The sequence below is a fragment of the Carcharodon carcharias genome, chromosome 25 (genome assembly GCF_017639515.1).
Source record: "Carcharodon carcharias isolate sCarCar2 chromosome 25, sCarCar2.pri, whole genome shotgun sequence".
Taxonomy (NCBI): domain Eukaryota; kingdom Metazoa; phylum Chordata; class Chondrichthyes; order Lamniformes; family Lamnidae; genus Carcharodon; species Carcharodon carcharias.
In genome coordinates, this window is record NC_054491.1 from 33736592 (window position 1) to 33749863 (window position 13272).

General features: G+C 59.4%; 1 protein-coding gene across 2 annotated transcripts in view; it reads right to left on the reverse strand.

The window, feature by feature from the left end:
- The window catches only part of robo4 (roundabout, axon guidance receptor, homolog 4 (Drosophila)), a 145612-nt gene that overhangs the window by 112671 nt on the left and 19669 nt on the right, over positions 1–13272 (reverse strand). The window contains exon 2 of one of the 2 annotated variants that reach the window (XM_041174559.1): positions 9875–10201. The exons of the other annotated variant lie outside the window; for it this stretch is intronic. Coding sequence (XP_041030493.1) covers positions 9875–10201 — 327 coding nt within the window. The remainder of the gene's footprint in view (positions 1–9874; positions 10202–13272) is intronic. 2 annotated transcript variants of the gene reach the window in all.

The window sequence follows — 13272 nt, forward strand, 5'->3', positions numbered from 1 at the left end:
TCTCACTGCTCAGTGATTAAGTCTCTGATTTTGCACTTGTCCACATATGTAACTGCACAAGCAATGCACTTGTCCTGTAAATGTCATTTAACTGCAAATAGTAAAGCAATTCTCTGTTGTAACGTTAACTCATTTACCATTCTTGAAACATCATCCTCACCCTAAAGCAGCAAGTGGAAGCACAAACACCTTGGGGCTAGAAAACTTCCAGCGCGTGTTGCTTTTAAAGAGCAGTGGATGCTTTTGTTTTGACAGGTTGTTTATAAATTGGACTCAACTGTTCACTTCATGTTACCTATGTCATTTACCACTTCCATCGAGCATTAAATAGTTATTGCTATTTATTCTATTGACACTACCCCTTGTATTTTCACTGCCTTACCTGTGTGCTGATTCAGTCAAAAAGCCTGCCAATTATAAATAGTGACACATCTAGAATATTTTCATATGTATCGTAGTTTTTAAGGATAATTTTCATTTGATGCAGGCTATAAATCATCTCAGGTAGCTTCTGAGACACACTAACTACCTGCGTAACCCCGCTTGCTCTGCCACCACCCAAACCCTTTTTCTCTTAAATATCTTGCTTTGGCCGAACATCCAGTTTACCTTGGAAGGATTTTGGGGACACTTCAAAGAAAAAGATGTTAACATCCAGAGGCTCAGTGAGGAGCTAACATCCTTTCTGGTGCTAAATTTGCTCTGCGGCACGAGTTGTATTTTAGCATCTCCAAAATATAATCAGAGATATTGATCATAAGGGTATTAAATCAGAGATGGAGGTTAAATTCAAATCCCATCCCCCCCCCCCCCCAACCAAAAATATAAAAAACCACAAAGCAAAACGTGGGCGAAGCAAAAAGCACCTGGAGGATGAAACCCAGCCACCATGAAGCAAATGGAGCGGAAATACCTCAGAACCAGTGACAGACAAGGATCGCAAATTATTCATCAGAACAGCAGCAAATTAACCACCCAGTCTGGACAGGCACTTCAGCTGGAGGCTGACGGGAAAAAAAAACCCCGTTGGCCGGGGGAGGGAGAGGGGAGATGGGAAAGGGAGAGGGGAGAGGGGGAAGGGAGAGGGAGAGGGGGAAGGGAGAGGGAGAGGGAGAGAGGGAGAGGGAGAGGGAGAGAGGGAGAGGGAGAGGGGGAAGGGAGAGGGAGAGGGGGAAGGGAGAGGGAGAGGGGGAAGGGAGAGGGAGAGGGGGAAGGGAGAGGGAGAGGGGGAAGGGAGAGGGAGAGGGGGAAGGGAGAGGGAGAGGGGGAAGGGAGAGGGAGAGGGGGAAGGGAGAGGGAGAGGGGGAAGGGAGAGGGAGAGGGGGAAGGGAGAGGGAGAGGGGGAAGGGAGAGGGAGAGGGGGAAGGGAGAGGGAGAGGGGGAAGGGAGAGGGAGAGGGGGAAGGGAGAGGGAGAGGGGGAAGGGAGAAGGAGAGGGGGAAGGGAGAGGGAGAGGGGGAAGGGAGAGGGAGAGGGGGAAGGGAGAGGGGGAAGGGGAAGGGAGAGGGGGAAGGGGAAGGGAGAGGGAGAGGGGGAAGGGAGAGGGGTAAGGGAGAGGGAGAGGGAGAGGGGGAAGGGAGAGGGGGAAGGGAGAAGGGAGAGGGAGAGGGGGAAGGGAGAGGGAGAGGGGGAAGGGAGAGGGGGAAGGGGAAGGGAGAGGGAGAGGGGGAAGGGAGAGGGGGAAGGGGAAGGGAGAGGGAGAGGGGGAAGGGAGAGGGGTAAGGGGAAGGGAGAGGGAGAGGGGGAAGGGAGAGGGGTAAGGGGAAGGGAGAGGGAGAGGGGGAAGGGGAAGGGGAAGGGAGAGGGGGAAGGGGAAGGGAGAGGGAGAGGGAGAGGGGGAAGGGGAAGGGGAAGGGAGAGGGGGAAGGGAGAGGGAGAGGGGGAAGGGAGAGGGGGAAGGGGAAGGGAGAGGGAGAGGGGGAAGGGAGAGGGGGAAGGGGAAGGGAGAGGGAGAGGGGGAAGGGAGAGGGGTAAGGGGAAGGGAGAGGGAGAGGGGGAAGGGGAAGGGGAAGGGAGAGGGAGAGGGGGAAGGGGAAGGGAGAGGGAGAGGGGGAAGGGGAAGGGAGAGGGAGAGGGGGAAGGGGAAGGGAGAGGGAGAGGGGGAAGGGGAAGGGAGAGGGAGAGGGGGAAGGGGAAGGGGCAGGGAGAGGGGGAAGGGGAAGGGAGAGGGAGAGGGGGAAGGGAGAGGGAGAGGGGGAAGGGAGAGGGAGAGGGGGAAGGGAGAGGGAGAGGGGGAAGGGAGAGGGAGAGGGGGAAGGGAGAGGGAGAGGGGGAAGGGAGAGGGGGAAGGGAGAGGGGGAAGGGAGAGGAAGAAGGGAGAGGGGGAAGGGAGAGGGGGAAGGGAGAGGGGGAAGGGAGAGGGAGAGGGGGAAGGGAGAGGGGGAAGGGGAAGGGAGAGGGAGAGGGGGAAGGGGAAGGGGAAGGAGAGGGGGAAGGGGAAGGGAGAGGGAGAGGGGGAAGGGAGAGGGAGAGGGGGAAGGGAGAAGGGAGAGGGGGAAGGGAGAGGGAGAGGGGGAAGGGGGGAGGGAGAGGGGGAAGGGGAAGGGAGAGGGGGAAGGGGAAGGGAGAGGGAGAGGGGGAAGGGAGAGGGGGAAGGGAGAGGGGGAAGGGAGAGGGGGAAGGGAGAGGGGGAAGGGAGAGGGGGAAGGGAGAGGGGGAAGGGGAAGGGAGAGGGGGAAGGGGAAGGGAGAGGGGGAAGGGGAAGGGAGAGGGGAAGGGGAAGGGAGAGGGGGAAGGGGAAGGGAGAGGGGGAAGGGGAAGGGAGAGGGGGAAGGGGAAGGGAGAGGGGGAAGGGGAAGGGAGAGGGGGAAGGGGAAGGGAGAGGGGGAAGGGGAAGGAGAGGGAGAGGGGGAAGGGAGAGGGGGAAGGGAGAAGGGAGAGGGGGAAGGGGAAGGGAGAGGGAGAGGGGGAAGGGAGAGGGAGAGGGGGAAGGGGAAGGGGAAGGGAGAGGGAGAGGGGGAAGGGGAAGGGGAAGGGAGAGGGGGAAGGGGAAGGGAGAGGGAGAGGGAGAGGGGGAAGGGGAAGGGGAAGGGAGAGGGGGAAGGGAGAGGGAGAGGGGGAAGGGAGAGGGGGAAGGGGAAGGGAGAGGGAGAGGGGAAGGGAGAGGGGGAAGGGGAAGGGAGAGGGAGAGGGGGAAGGGAGAGGGGTAAGGGGAAGGGAGAGGGAGAGGGGGAAGGGGAAGGGGAAGGGAGAGGGAGAGGGGGAAGGGGAAGGGAGAGGGGGAAGGGGAAGGGAGAGGGAGAGGGGGAAGGGGAAGGGAGAGGGAGAGGGGGAAGGGGAAGGGAGAGGGAGAGGGGGAAGGGGAAGGGAGAGGGAGAGGGGGAAGGGGAAGGGGCAGGGAGAGGGGGAAGGGGAAGGGAGAGGGAGAGGGGGAAGGGAGAGGGAGAGGGGGAAGGGAGAGGGGGAAGGGAGAGGGGGAAGGGAGAGGGGGAAGGGAGAGGGGGAAGGGAGAGGGGGAAGGGAGAGGGGAAGGGAGAGGGGGAAGGGAGAGGGGGAAGGGAGAGGGGGAAGGGAGAGGGAGAGGGGGAAGGGAGAGGGGGAAGGGGAAGGGAGAGGGAGAGGGGGAAGGGGAAGGGGAAGGAGAGGGGGAAGGGGAAGGGAGAGGGAGAGGGGGAAGGGAGAGGGAGAGGGGGAAGGGAGAAGGGAGAGGGGGAAGGGAGAGGGAGAGGGGGAAGGGGGGAGGGAGAGGGGGAAGGGGAAGGGAGAGGGGGAAGGGGAAGGGAGAGGGAGAGGGGGAAGGGAGAGGGGGAAGGGAGAGGGGGAAGGGAGAGGGGGAAGGGAGAGGGGGAAGGGAGAGGGGGAAGGGAGAGGGGGAAGGGGAAGGGAGAGGGGGAAGGGGAAGGGAGAGGGGGAAGGGGAAGGGAGAGGGGGAAGGGGAAGGGAGAGGGGGAAGGGGAAGGGAGAGGGGGAAGGGGAAGGGAGAGGGGGAAGGGGAAGGGAGAGGGGGAAGGGGAAGGGAGAGGGAGAGGGGGAAGGGAGAGGGGAAGGGAGAAGGGAGAGGGGGAAGGGGAAGGGAGAGGGAGAGGGGGAAGGGAGAGGGAGAGGGGGAAGGGAGAGGGAGAGGGGGAAGGGGAAGGGGAAGGGAGAGGGGGAAGGGGAAGGGAGAGGGAGAGGGGGAAGGGGAAGGGGAAGGGAGAGGGGGAAGGGGAAGGGAGAGGGAGAGGGGGAAGGGAGAGGGAGAGGGGGAAGGGGAAGGGGAAGGGAGAGGGAGAGGGGGAAGGGAGAGGGGTAAGGGAGAGGGAGAGGGAGAGGGGGAAGGGAGAGGGGGAAGGGAGAAGGGAGAGGGAGAGGGGGAAGGGAGAGGGAGAGGGGGAAGGGAGAGGGGGAAGGGGAAGGAGAGGGAGAGGGGGAAGGGAGAGGGGGAAGGGGAAGGGAGAGGGAGAGGGGGAAGGGAGAGGGGTAAGGGGAAGGGAGAGGGAGAGGGGGAAGGGAGAGGGGTAAGGGAAGGGAGAGGGAGAGGGGGAAGGGGAAGGGGAAGGGAGAGGGGGAAGGGGAAGGGAGAGGGAGAGGGAGAGGGGGAAGGGGAAGGGGAAGGGAGAGGGGGAAGGGAGAGGGAGAGGGGGAAGGGAGAGGGGGAAGGGGAAGGGAGAGGGAGAGGGGGAAGGGAGAGGGGGAAGGGGAAGGGAGAGGGAGAGGGGGAAGGGAGAGGGGTAAGGGAAGGGAGAGGGAGAGGGGGAAGGGGAAGGGGAAGGGAGAGGGAGAGGGGGAAGGGGAAGGGAGAGGGAGAGGGGGAAGGGGAAGGGGAAGGGAGAGGGAGAGGGGGAAGGGGAAGGGAGAGGGAGAGGGGGAAGGGGAAGGGGCAGGGAGAGGGGGAAGGGGAAGGGAGAGGGAGAGGGGGAAGGGAGAAGGGAGAGGGGGAAGGGAGAGAGAGAGGGGGAAGGGAGAGAGAGAGGGGGAAGGGAGAGGGAGAGGGGGAAGGGAGAGGGGGAAGGGAGAGGGGGAAGGGAGAGGGGGAAGGGAGAGGGGGAAGGGAGAGGGGGAAGGGAGAGGGGGAAGGGAGAGGGGGAAGGGAGAGGGGGAAGGGAGAGGGGGAAGGGAGAGGGAGAGGGGGAAGGGAGAGGGGGAAGGGGAAGGGAGAGGGAGAGGGGGAAGGGGAAGGGGAAGGAGAGGGGGAAGGGGAAGGGAGAGGGAGAGGGGGAAGGGAGAGGGAGAGGGGGAAGGGAGAAGGGAGAGGGGGAAGGGAGAGGGAGAGGGGGAAGGGGGGAGGGAGAGGGGGAAGGGGAAGGGAGAGGGGGAAGGGGAAGGGAGAGGGAGAGGGGGAAGGGAGAGGGGGAAGGGAGAGGGGGAAGGGAGAGGGGGAAGGGAGAGGGGGAAGGGGAAGGGAGAGGGGGAAGGGGAAGGGAGAGGGGGAAGGGGAAGGGAGAGGGGGAAGGGGAAGGGAGAGGGGGAAGGGGAAGGGAGAGGGGGAAGGGGAAGGGAGAGGGGGAAGGGGAAGGGAGAGGGGGAAGGGGAAGGGAGAGGGGGAAGGGGAAGGGAGAGGGGGAAGGGGAAGGGAGAGGGAGAGGGGGAAGGGAGAGGGGGAAGGGAGAAGGGAGAGGGGGAAGGGGAAGGGAGAGGGAGAGGGGGAAGGGAGAGGGAGAGGGGGAAGGGAGAGGGAGAGGGGGAAGGGGAAGGGGAAGGGAGAGGGGGAAGGGGAAGGGAGAGGGAGAGGGGGAAGGGAGAGGGAGAGGGGGAAGGGGAAGGGGAAGGGAGAGGGGGAAGGGGAAGGGAGAGGGAGAGGGGGAAGGGAGAGGGAGAGGGGGAAGGGGAAGGGGAAGGGAGAGGGGGAAGGGGAAGGGAGAGGGGGAAGGGGAAGGGAGAGGGAGAGGGGGAAGGGAGAGGGAGAGGGGGAAGGGGAAGGGGAAGGGAGAGGGGGAAGGGGAAGGGAGAGGGAGAGGGGGAAGGGGAAGGGGAAGGGAGAGGGGGGAAGGGGAAGGGAGAGGGAGAGGGGGAAGGGAGAGGGAGAGGGGGAAGGGGAAGGGGAAGGGAGAGGGGGAAGGGGAAGGGAGAGGGAGAGGGGGAAGGGGAAGGGGAAGGGAGAGGGGGAAGGGGAAGGGAGAGGGAGAGGGGGAAGGGGAAGGGGAAGGGAGAGGGGGAAGGGGAAGGGAGAGGGAGAGGGGGAAGGGGAAGGGAGAGGGAGAAGGGGAAGGGGAAGGGGAAGGGAGAGGGGGAAGGGGAAGGGAGAGGGGGAAGGGGAAGGGAGAGGGAGAGGGGGAAGGGGAAGGGGAAGGGAGAGGGGGAAGGGGAAGGGAGAGGGAGAGGGAGAGGGGGAAGGGAGAGGGGGAAGGGGAAGGGAGAGGGGGAAGGGAGAGGGAGAGGGGGAAGGGAGAGGGAGAGGGGGAAGGGAGAGGGGAAGGGGAAGGGAGAGGGGGAAGGGGAAGGGAGAGGGAGAGGGGGAAGGGAGAGGGAGAGGGGGAAGGGGAAGGGGAAGGGAGAGGGGGAAGGGGAAGGGAGAGGGAGAGGGGGAAGGGAGAGGGGGAAGGGGAAGGGAGAGGGGGAAGGGGAAGGGAGAAGGGAGAGGGGGAAGGGAGAGGGAGAGGGGGAAGGGAGAGGGAGAGGGGGAAGGGAGAAGGGAGAGGGAGAGGGGAAGGGAGAGGGGGAAGGGGAAGGGAGAAGGGAGAGGGGGAAGGGAGAGGGAGAGGGGGAAGGGGAAGGGGAAGGGAGAGGGGGAAGGGGAAGGGAGAGGGAGAGGGAGAGGGGGAAGGGGAAGGGAGAGGGGGAAGGGGAAGGGAGAGGGAGAGGGGGAAGGGAGAGGGAGAGGGGGAAGGGGAAGGGGAAGGGAGAGGGGGAAGGGGAAGGGAGAGGGAGAGGGGGAAGGGGAAGGGGAAGGGAGAGGGGGAAGGGGAAGGGAGAGGGAGAGGGAGAGGGGGAAGGGGAAGGGAGAGGGAGAAGGGGAAGGGGAAGGGGAAGGGAGAGGGGGAAGGGGAAGGGAGAGGGGGAAGGGGAAGGGAGAGGGAGAGGGGGAAGGGGAAGGGAGAGGGAGAGGGGGAAGGGGAAGGGGAAGGGAGAGGGGGAAGGGGAAGGGAGAGGGAGAGGGGGAAGGGAGAGGGGGAAGGGGAAGGGAGAGGGGGAAGGGAGAGGGAGAGGGGGAAGGGAGAGGGGGAAGGGGAAGGGAGAGGGGAAGGGGAAGGGAGAGGGAGAGGGGGAAGGGAGAGGGAGAGGGGGAAGGGGAAGGGGAAGGGAGAGGGGGAAGGGGAAGGGAGAGGGAGAGGGGGAAGGGAGAGGGGGAAGGGGAAGGGAGAGGGGGAAGGGGAAGGGAGAAGGGAGAGGGGGAAGGGAGAGGGAGAGGGGGAAGGGAGAGGGAGAGGGGGAAGGGAGAAGGGAGAGGGAGAGGGGGAAGGGAGAGGGGGAAGGGGAAGGGAGAAGGGAGAGGGGGAAGGGAGAGGGAGAGGGGGAAGGGAGAGGGAGAGGGGGAAGGGAGAGGGAGAGGGGGAAGGGAGAGGGGGAAGGGAGAGGGAGAGGGGGAAGGGAGAGGGAGAGGGGGAAGGGAGAGGGAGAGGGGGAAGGGAGAGGGAGAGGGGGAAGGGAGAGGGGAAGGGGAAGGGAGAGGGAGAGGGGGAAGGGAGAGGGGGAAGGGGAAGGGGGAGAGGGGAAGGGAGAGGGAGAGGGGGAAGGGAGAGGGAGAGGGGGAAGGGAGAGGGGGAAGGGAGAGGGAGAGGGGGAAGGGAGAGGGAGAGGGGGAAGGGAGAGGGAGAGGGGGAAGGGAGAGGGAGAGGGGGAAGGGAGAGGGAGAGGGGGAAGGGAGAGGGAGAGGGGGAAGGGAGAGGGGGAAGGGGAAGGGAGAGGGAGAGGGGGAAGGGAGAGGGGGAAGGGGAAGGGAGAGGGAGAGGGGGAAGGGAGAGGGAGAGGGGGAAGGGGAAGGGGAAGGGAGAGGGGGAAGGGGAAGGGAGAGGGAGAGGAGGAAGGGAGAGGGGGAAGGGGAAGGGAGAAGGGGAAGGGAGAGGGAGAGGGGGAAGGGGGAAGGGAGAGGGGGAAGGGGAAGGGAGAGGGGGAAGGGGAAGGGAGAGGGAGAGGGGGAAGGGAGAGGGGGAAGGGGAAGGGAGAGGGAGAGGGGGAAGGGAGAGGGGGAAGGGGAAGGGGGAGAGGGGGAAGGGAGAGGGAGAGGGGGAAGGGAGAGGGAGAGGGGGAAGGGAGAGGGGGAAGGGAGAGGGAGAGGGGGAAGGGAGAGGGAGAGGGGGAAGGGAGAGGGAGAGGGGGAAGGGAGAGGGAGAGGGGGAAGGGAGAGGGGGAAGGGGAAGGGAGAGGGAGAGGGGGAAGGGAGAGGGGGAAGGGGAAGGGAGAGGGAGAGGGGGAAGGGGAAGGGGAAGGGAGAGGGGGAAGGGGAAGGGAGAGGGAGAGGAGGAAGGGAGAGGGGGAAGGGGAAGGGAGAAGGGGAAGGGAGAGGGAGAGGGGGAAGGGGGAAGGGAGAGGGGGAAGGGGAAGGGAGAGGGGGAAGGGGAAGGGAGAGGGAGAGGGGGAAGGGAGAGGGGGAAGGGGAAGGGAGAGGGAGAGGGGGAAGGGAGAGGGGGAAGGGGAAGGGAGAAGGGGAAGGGAGAGGGAGAGGGGGAAGGGGGAAGGGAGAGGGGGAAGGGGAAGGGAGAGGGGGAAGGGGAAGGGAGAGGGAGAGGGGGAAGGGAGAGGGAGAGGGGGAAGGGGAAGGGGAAGGGAGAGGGGGAAGGGGAAGGGAGAGGGGAAGGGAGAGGGGGAAGGGGAAGGGAGAGGGAGAGGGGGAAGGGAGAGGGGGAAGGGGAAGGGAGAAGGGAGAGGGGGAAGGGAGAGGGAGAGGGGGAAGGGGAAGGGGAAGGGGAAGGGAGAGGGGGAAGGGGAAGGGAGAGGGGGAAGGGGAAGGGAGAGGGGGAAGGGGAAGGGAGAGGGGGAAGGGGAAGGGAGAGGGAGAGGGGGAAGGGGAAGGGGAAGGGAGAGGGGGAAGGGAGAGGGAGAGGGGGAAGGGGAAGGGGAAGGGGAAGGGAGAGGGGGAAGGGGAAGGGAGAGGGGGAAGGGGAAGGGAGAGGGGGAAGGGGAAGGGAGAAGGGAGAGGGGGAAGGGAGAGGGAGAGGGGGAAGGGGAAGGGGAAGGGGAAGGGAGAGGGGGAAGGGGAAGGGAGAGGGGGAAGGGGAAGGGAGAGGGGGAAGGGGAAGGGAGAGGGGGAAGGGGAAGGGAGAGGGAGAGGGGGAAGGGGAAGGGGAAGGGAGAGGGGGAAGGGGAAGGGAGAGGGAGAGGGGGAAGGGAGAGGGAGAGGGGGAAGGGAGAGGGGGAAGGGGAAGGGAGAAGGGAGAGGGGGAAGGGAGAGGGAGAGGGGGAAGGGAGAAGGGAGAGGGAGAGGGGGAAGGGAGAGGGGGAAGGGGAAGGGAGAGGGAGAGGGGGAAGGGAGAGGGGGAAGGGGAAGGGAGAGGGGGAAGGGGAAGGGAGAGGGGGAAGGGGAAGGGGAAGGGAGAGGGAGGGTGGGGTCAATGCTGCGCCTCCGACATTACAGGCCCTGGCTGGGGGACAGCGTTGGCAGATGTCCACTAAATAACCCTGCAGCTGCCGACCGCAACGGAGCTACTTTTAAAGGCGAAGAAATAAATGGTATTGCCGCCCAATACCACGTGCTCTCTCTCCACCCACCGCCCGCCCCCCCCCCCCGCCGTCCATCAAAAAAAACAACCTCCTCAGGTTGTTCTGCTCAAAGATTAACATGTCGATGTTCTCGCACACAGTTTAAAATGGTATCGTTCCCCACTATCGCATGGGGGCGGGGGGGGGGGGGGGGCTACCTTTTAACTAACAGAAGCTAAAAATTGCTGGAAAAACTCGGCAGGCCTGACAGCATCTGTGGAGAGAAAGACAGAGTTAAGGTTTCGAGTCCCGAGCAGACCTTCCAACCCGACTGCGTCACTGGGAAACTGCACGGCCGTCAAAAGGAGCAGACTACTCACATGCCACATAGAGCGACGCGTTCCTGCTTACGACGTATCCCAGGTGGTTGCGCGCCACACACGTGTACACGCCCTCGTCGGACTTCCCCTTGCGCCCCTGGCTCAGCTGGTAGAAGAAGAGCGAGCCATGCGGCAGGAGGGTGCGCTGGGACTGAGGGTCATCCTCGCTGGTCTCCACGCGCTCACCGTTCCTGTACCACTCAATGACCGGCTGTGGCCTCCCCTCCGCCCGGCAGTTCAGGGTAGCCGGCTCCCCCCTGCAGACCGCCAGGTCGGTAGGATGTTCGATTATCAGAGGGGGATATTCGTCCAGCCGCGGCCTGAAACCTGAATGATAAATTCCAGTTATCAGCAACGGTTGAGGTATGACCCGCCTCCACACCTGGCCTATTTCATCAGTCGAATCTTAAAAATCCCACAAGAGCTACACGAACAGACAAAAGCAAAATACTGCGGATGCTGGAAATCTGACACAAAAACAGAAAATGCTGGAAAACTCAGCAGGTCTAGCAACATCTGTGGGGAGAGAAACAGAGTTAATGTTTGGAGTCTGTATGACCATTCTTCAGAGCTAGATGAACAGGTTTGGTGGTGTGGGAGTGGTTGTCACTGAACCAATAGTAACCTAGAGGGAGCAAGTGTTCAAATTCCACGTCAGTTTTGAGAAATTAGAAAATCTGAATTCATCTTCGAGAAATACCTGGAAATAAAAAGCTGGTATCAGTAAAAATGACCACAAAGATCAAATGACCACAAAGCTGTTGGAAAAGCACAGCTGGTTTATTAGTGTTTGCTAGAGAAGGAAATCTGGCCTAGATGTGACTTCAGTCCCACATCAACTGGGTTAGCTCTAAAGTGGCCCAGACAAGTAATAAATACCAGCCTTGTCGGCAACAATTCCACAAATTACTTATTTTTTTTTTTAAAAAGTGCTGCCATACAGTTTCAGAGCCACTAAATCAGCCTAGTACCTCACTGAAGTGGATGTGCTTCATGTAGGACTATGCACAACAAGATTTGGAGGACATCGCAGATCGGTGTAATCTTACTTTCACCCAATGCCCACCACACTGCTGCAAATGTGCAGCTGGGGTTATCCCAGCAGGAATGGGAACCCTGGCCAATTTTCCTCTCTAACCCAGGGGTATCCTCCTGCTGCCCACGCTGAGATCAGCCAACTCATCTTATCTCAGTGACTAATTTTCTAGTTTCACTCTGTTGAGGGCATCCAAAACACCACTCGTTTCTTTTTGACTTTGTTAATGAATAATTGTTTTTCAGTTTTTGCCCCAGCATCTAACTTGCATTCTACCCAACCAAAGATTACCTGGTGTAGCAGTGAAAAGTTGTTCTCTTTTGCACCTAACCTTGGCCGCACCCAATTTGGAGCACTGGATGGTAAGAGTACAGATTGACTTCCTTGGCATTAAATCTAGGAGTACTCATAGATTAATTGCCAAAAGCATAAAGCATTGCACTCGTTGTCCCCCTTATATAAATGAGAGTAAATTCCACCTTTGTCACTGTTAAATCAAATCCTGTCGCTGAATTTAATTTATGAGCTAGCTGTCCCAAATCCCTTCATGGCCACTTTTAGCCTGTCTGTAACTGATGCTGTCCAAAGTGCAAGAATAAAATGGCTTTGGGAATATGGCTGATTTGTTGTTGCTTAACGGCCTTTGAATGAGAGAATGAACATGGCCCATCATGAGCACGTGAGTGCATACAGCCCATGACTGCGCGAGTGAGTGTGGCCCATGGGCGTGCCCGCGAACGTAGCCTCTAAGCCTGCGAGTGAGTACAGCCTGTGAGCGTGCATGCTCAGGGACTGCACTGTTGAATAATACTTTTTCTGTGCAAGGCCACGCTCAGACAGAAAGGATGAAAAACATCCACACTGCTTCCCTCGCATAGCTAACAAAACAGGAAATCTTTTCAAACCGTACATCACGTACACTGAGATCTTGTTATTCTGATCACCTTTGGCCCAAGCCCGAACATCATGCTGGACAGTGCTGAGTTCCAGTATGACTCACTGCAATGTCATGCAGGAAAGCAGTCCTTTGTACTCCTTATATCAACAAAAGTCTTGATACATCTGTTCTAGATCCGAATTTATTATAAATTGGGAGCAAGAGATAAGTGTAATTCCAAGTTTCTACATTATCCAACAGTTAAGTTGCACCAGTTTATAAGGAAATCATATTAGTGTTCACTCCCTCACTAGATAATTAATTGGCAAGGTTTAGAATTTGTATAGTTAACCATGAATGCTGGGACATAACCACCTGAACTGTACATTGCAAGTCTCCATAGTTGGAGCTTCTCAATACCCCACTTGGAGTGGTGCCCTGGTCATCAAGCCACAGAAAGTGTACACCATGTTTTGGTGATAATGAAAAGGGAACCTGCAACTTCCTAAAAAACACAAAGGGCAATACCAAGTGGGTGAGATCTCATTCACAAAAGCGCAGCAATATACAAGAAAGTTGATCTGAATCTCTCCTTTCACTGCAGGACATCCCAGAGCATTTTACACTTTTGAAGTGTAGTCACTGTTGTAGGAAACGTGGAAGCCAAATTATTCACAGCAAGGTCACACAAACTGTAATATGATAGTGAGCAGATAATCTGTTTTTTTCCCATGTTGAGTTAGGGATAAATATTGACCGGGACATCAGGGAGAACTGTCCTGCCATTCTTTGAAATACTGCCATGGAATCTTTTACACCCATCCAAGAGGGCAGCTGCAGCCTCAGTTTCACTTCCTATCTTAAAGATTGACTAGCGTAGCACATGGCCATAGCACAATCTGCCAAGGTCTTTCTTTGGGAAGCTCTTGGGTTGAAATGTCAAACGTACATACAAGAGCTAGACCTAGACTAAAAGGATTATCCATCAAGCTATAAAGGGAACATTTCATTGCTGCAGTTTTTGAAGGGAGAGGTTGTGAATTTTCATCCCCTCCCTTTCTCTCCTGAAGCTGCTGACTGTCGGTGGGATATGGATCAATAGATGCCAACAAACCTCCAAATGCACATGTAAAAGTGCAGCGGCCTTCAAATATATTCAATTTTCGTAACTGAGATGCCCAAAATATGACTTGTAGGCTTTAGACCTTTCAGGAGTAGGTCCAATATCTGCCAGAGTTCTTTGGAGAGGTAGGATACCTTTTTGGGGAGGTAAGGGAACCTTTTGGATAGGTCCAGGGACACCTTTGTGAGAGGTCAAGTACCCTTTGGGATTGTTAAAAGTAGACATGAATGTGTATAAAAAGTGAATAAACTCGATGGAATGGTCAAGCTGTAAAGGCATTTAAATCTGCCCTTTAATCTTTTTAAAATGCTGCAATTTGAAAATACAGTGCTTGCTATTTGCTCTGTCTGTTGACATAAGCC